The sequence below is a fragment of the Bos grunniens genome, chromosome 1 (assembly GCF_055505025.1).
Source record: "Bos grunniens cultivar Pamir isolate PY7600 chromosome 1, Bosgru_T2T1.0, whole genome shotgun sequence".
Taxonomy (NCBI): domain Eukaryota; kingdom Metazoa; phylum Chordata; class Mammalia; order Artiodactyla; family Bovidae; genus Bos; species Bos grunniens.
This window is the reverse complement of record NC_141165.1, coordinates 105,392,884-105,398,645: the sequence shown is the minus strand read 5'-3', so window position 1 is coordinate 105,398,645 and position 5,762 is coordinate 105,392,884. Positions and strand designations below refer to the sequence as shown.

The 5,762-nt window shown below is 37.6% G+C and overlaps 1 protein-coding gene across 1 annotated transcript; it reads left to right on the top strand.

Moving 5' to 3' along the window:
- The first annotated feature begins 3,900 nt into the window (after positions 1-3,900).
- Positions 3,901-5,438, top strand: CCDC54 (coiled-coil domain containing 54). The gene has a single exon (XM_086408515.1). It carries the CDS (start codon positions 4,397-4,399, stop codon positions 5,381-5,383), a length of 987 nt encoding a protein of 328 aa, XP_086264641.1. The 5' UTR covers positions 3,901-4,396; the 3' UTR covers positions 5,384-5,438.
- Positions 5,439-5,762: the final 324 nt, after the last annotated feature.

Sequence of the window (5,762 nt, the reverse complement as noted above, 5' to 3'; positions counted from 1 at the left end):
TTCATGCACTGGAGAAGGAAATGGCAACCCACTCCAGTGTTCTTGCCTGGAGAATCCCAGGGACGGGGGAGCCTGGTGGGCTGCCATCTCTGGGGTTGCACAGAGTCAGACACGACTGAAGCAACTTAGCAGCAGCAGCAGAAATGGCTTCATATCTCTAGTAAGATCCCAAAGGGAAGGGGTCAGCTCAATTCCTGTTATTCATTCACGTGTTGACTACTCTCACAGCTTCACTCTAATCAATAGGCTTGCATTCTCCCACTACAGGGTTTCCCTGGTGGCTCAGATGGTAAAGAAATCTGTCTGCAATGCAGGAGACCTGGGTTCAATCCCTGGGTTGGGAAGATTCCTTGAAGAAGGGAATGGCAACCGACTCCAGTATTCTTGCCTGGAGAATTCCATGGATAGAGGAGCCTGGCAGGCTACTGTCCATGAGGACAGCTCTTCACTATCCAACAAGCCCCAAATAGGCTGAAGCTACTTTCATTAACATTACTAGATAAATAATTAAAAACCCAGATAGGTTTATGTTTGCATCAAAACTACTAGGTTCATTTTTGTTTTATAAAAATAATCAGTATAGGGACTTCCCTGCCAAAGTAAGGGACACAGGTTCGATCCTGAGTCTGGGAAGATTCCACATGCCACGGAGCAACTAAGCCCATGCTCCACAACTACTGAGCCTGAGCTCCTAGAGCTTGTGTGCCACAACTAGAGAAGCCAACTCAATGAGAAGTCTGAGCACTGCAGTGAAGAGCAGCCAGCCCCCACCAGCTGCAACTAGAGAAAGCCCCGTGCAGCTGTGAAGACCCAGAGCAGGCAAAAGTAAATAACTAAATAAAATTTTTTAAAAAATCAGTATACATGAATATTTTTAGTTGAAAAATTTTAAATCTGTTTATATTATAGTTGCTATACTTTTACTACATTAAGGCAAGAATAACCTCTAAATGTTCGTGTTTACTTGCTTGAATTAGAGATAGTTCAACTTCTAAAGTCTTTACAAAGTTCTTCAAATAGCTTTGATGAATAAGCAAACAATTAATTTTTTCATATTTCTGAAAATTTAATGAAAATGAGTTTTTATAAATATATAGTGTATTTTTTCTAAAAAGCAAAATGTCTTTTTCTGAGTTGACAAATACATATTTTTATTATATTTGTGTGTGTGGCAATAGAGAAACAAGTGGCCCATGTAAGGATTTGAAATTTCACTCTGCCCATTTTTTAGCAGAAAGGAAAGTTATTTGACTTCTCTGATTTCAGTTAATTAAGCTAATATTTAGAACAATGTCTGGTATGTATCCAATAAGTCTTAGCTGTTATTAACCTGGAGGGAGTAATTGCTCCAAGCAGTCCCTGCAATTTAATTGGGAATTTCTGTAAAGCAAGAATACCTAATGTACAAATTGCCTCCAAATGTAATGAAATTTTAATACTAACTTAACAATTAATGAAGATGATATAATAGTACACTCTGGAGATATTTAATTAAACATTTATGGTTTCAATCTTGCATCTTTTGATATTCTGAGCACAGGTTTGTTTTTTTTTTTTCTACCTCTTGAATACTTATTTTTATTGGCCCTTGAAATGTCATAGTACTAAGTATTTGTAGTGCTTGATGGATAAGATGGTCTTGGCCAAAGTAAATGGGACAGCTTTGAAGGCTACCTTTTCTGGCTCCAAATTACTTTCGGTGATAGTCTGCCTCTTGGAGAACATTTCTTCTCAGCAAGAGTTTGGTAAAGTTTCTAGAAGTTTTGGAAAGGTTACTAAACTGGGATTCAAAGACAGGACAGTAAAGTAAAAATCCCAGGTATCACTGACAAGCCAAAATTCTAAAACTACTTTTGCTTAAATTCAGAGTTTATACCAAAACCTAGGCTGAAGCTGGCCCTGCATTTAAACATAAACAGGAGAAAGAATGATTTAGTAGAGGGTTGGAACCGGCACTGATCCAAGAAGGAATATCTTCTTTAATAAACTGGGACTATATCTTGACATACATAGTTATCATGTCATTTTAATTTTCCAAATGGCATTGCAAAACCAATGGTGGGTAAAACTGATACCTTAGCACAAGCCAAGGCAAAAGTACTAAACTACCAATAGTGATTGTATTTTTCACCTCCATTCAATCAGAGAAGAAGAAAAAGAAGGCATACAAGAAAAAGCCAGCTTAGCTCTAGAACATCCTTGATGAAGCATAAAATTTTACATTTTATTAAATTTTAACCTTCTGTATGTCTTTTTAATATTAAGCATGATGTAATGTGAAGTACCCATAAAGCACTTCTGCTGCTTACAGAAATATAATTGTCTCCAGGAAAAGTACTTATTTGAGTTACAAATAAGCTGTTTTTTTCATGGAACATAGTTTTGAAAGAAAAACTGGCAGCCAACTATGGTATTCATACTTGGGTATTTGGCAAGCATTTTTGCAAAAAAAAAAAAAATGGATGTGGAGATCCTGTCACTTCAAGAAAAACAACTAACAAGCTTAATAAATTTCAAGTTTTGCAAGCTAAAATTAAAATTTTGGAAAATTTTATCTGCCACCACGAGCTTGGCCTCTTGCCAATACTCAAAGACTTTTCTGGTGAGATTGGTGGGATATTAATGAACATGATATTTGGATATTATATAATAAAATGAGCTACCATTTGAAAGATTTGCATTATTCAGTGAATCATTACTTTCCAAATGACCAATGCATGATATTACACATCTATTAAAAATTGAAGATAGACCAGTGAATTTTAATGTAACAGTATTATTCTGGTCTAAGATTACACAATGTACTTAACTTCTAATCAATTATCATTTGTCAAATTTTAGTGGGTAGAAAGAATAAAAGCTGTAATTAACTGATAAGGTCATTAAAATATCCTCTCCATTTATATATTTATGTGAAGCCATATTTTCTTCATCTACTTCAACCAAAACAACAGATAAAATGCAGAAGCAGATATGAGAATCAAGGTTCAGTTCAGTTCGGTTCAGTTCAGTCTCTCAGTCGTGTCTGACACTTTGTAACCCCATGGACTGCAGCATGCCAGGCCTCCCTGTCCATCACCAACTCCCGGAGTTTACTCAAACTCTTGTCCATCGAGTTGGTGATGCCATCCAACCATCTCACCTTCTGTTGTCCCCTTCTCCTACTGCCTTTGATCTTTCCCAGCATCAGGGTCTTTTCAAATGAGTCAGCTCTTCGCATCAGGTGGACAAAATATTGGAGTTTCAGCTTCAACATCAGACCTTCCAATGAACACCCAGGACTGATCTCCTTTAGGATGGACTGGTTGGATCGCCTTGCAGTCCAAGGCACTCTCAAGAGTCTTCTCCAACACCACAATTCAGAAACATCAATTCTTTGGCAGTCAGCTTTCTTCACAGTCCAACTCTCACATCCATACATGACTACTGGAAAAACCATAGCTTTGACTAGATGGACCTTTGTTGGCAAAGTAATGTCTCAGCTTTTTAATATGCTGTCTAGGTTGGTCGATAACTTTTCTTCCCCGAGCAAGGCTCTTTTAATTTCATGGCTGCAATCACCATGTGCAGTGATTTTAGATCCCCCCAAAATAAAGCCTGTCACTGTTTCCATTGTTTCCCCTTCTATTTGCCATGAAGTGCTGGGACCAGATGCCATGATCTTAGTTTTCTGAATGTTGAGTTTTAAGCCAACTTTTTCACTCTCCTCTTTCACTTTCATCAAGAGGCTCTTTAGTTCTTTGCTTTCTGCCATAAGGGTGGTGTCATCTGCATATCTGAGGTGATTGATATTTCTCCTGGCATGTCTTCTATTAATTCATGCATTTAAAACATTTGCAAATATATAAACAATGCTGTGGTTTTCATGATTTTTTCTTTTGGAAGATATAATTATTTTTTCATAAAAATGTCATATATGTTAACATGTATTGGGTTTACTTTTTTAATGAATTAATATCAAGATTTATTTAGTTTTCATCTCTAATATGGAATATTGAGTGATAATAATTCATAAACAAAAGTTCTGTGGTGCTCAATTTTTACAAGTGAAAAAGAGTCCTGTGACCAAAACTTTTGACAGTTATGGCCCTAAGGTTAAAGAAATTCTAGACCAGCAGCTATTGTGACATCAGCTTCAGGTCAACCTATGAAGGATTTCACACAATTGCTCAGTATTTCACAGAGCTCTCCAGGCTGAACTGCCCTATAAGAAGCTAACCATCGAAGAGGGCCTGCTATTGTCCTTGATGTTCTCCATAGGACATTCAACAATGTCACCAGGAAAGATACCCAACAAAGAGTAAGAGAAAAACCATTTCATTCTTCGATTTCTTTGCTTCTTTCTTTGATTTTGGTCAGGTTTCCCAACACTTTGTCTCTTGTTTCATTATGCAAGATGTACAAACTTCAAGCCAAAAGGGTAAAAGCTGCTGCTGGGCAGATGTGGAATTCAAATTTCTCCAAGATCAGACAATCTCTTAAAAATGCTTACCACAAATGTAAGAATCAGTATCCGAATTCAACCAGATGTCCAACTATGACTTCCCATGATTGTGATCAAGAGGACCTTAATGCTGATGAAGAAATGAATCTTCTAGTAATGCTCCAAGATATTAAAACCACCCAGCTTGAACTCCTCAGCCAAATGACTGGCATGATCTGTGCATTATCAAAAATCCAGGAAAAGACTGACTTCTTTCAGAAGCAGATGCAAGTCCTGGAAACCAAAATGAATGTTAATGAAAATAAACAGTGTGCAACAGCTGAAGATATCTTCTCTGTGAAGGAAGACGTTGATGCTTTAAAGAAGAAGGTGACAGAGCTGGGAAACCAGAATTCTTGCTCCAATGTACATTGTTTAGAGGTCCTGGATGGAGAAAAGGGTAAAGAGATCCTAGAACTTCTTCACAAAGGCACACAATCAGAAACTCTGAAGAACACACTGACCTCTATAGATTCTGAAATCTCTTCAGCAGAACCAGAGAAAGTGCTCAGTTATCCTAAGTCCACTGATCATCTTGAGGAAAAAACAATATCTCCCCAAATCAAAGCTCTGAAGAAAAGTAACTATCAAAATGCATTAAGAAGCTTCCAAAAAGCAAAGTCAAATATTTATATTTACCCAGACTTTAATACATGGATCAAGCTAACTTTTGTCCATGGAGGAAAGTGGAGATTTTTCCTCAGCGCAACCAAGTTAGAGGAATTCATCCAGTGGCTTCTTTCCAGGCCAACCCTCCCTCCTGAGGAACCACAAGTCATAACCCAGAAGTATTGTCTTTTCACTGGGCCTATCACAAACTTGACCACCATCTGTGTCTCTGTTTTCAACTACATTTATTGTCTTTTTGGTTCCTCAAAAGAGGAAGTAACTCGACTATAGAGTAATTTTCTGCTTTGCTTGGTACAAAATAAATGTAACCTGGCTATGCCAAGCATTCACATGTCTTTGTGGCTGCTGTAAACTCCTTGGCAGTAAAGTTAGCTCACTGTGCGTTGGCTGCCTGCAAAGTTTCTTTATGTCTACAGTAAGTTGAGGCATATCATCCCATTAGACAATTGTGATGCATTTTCTGCCAAGTTTCTTATTTTCCCAAAAGCAATTAATGAGGACTCCTCCAGTGCCCATTTCATAGATAACTGGAAACAAAGAATAAAGGGGTCCAAAATGAGAAACACTTTCAGTAGCCCCCACTATTGTCTTAGTGGCCTCTGCAGATAAGATCTGTGACACAGAGACAGATTCTACCAACAAAATTTTA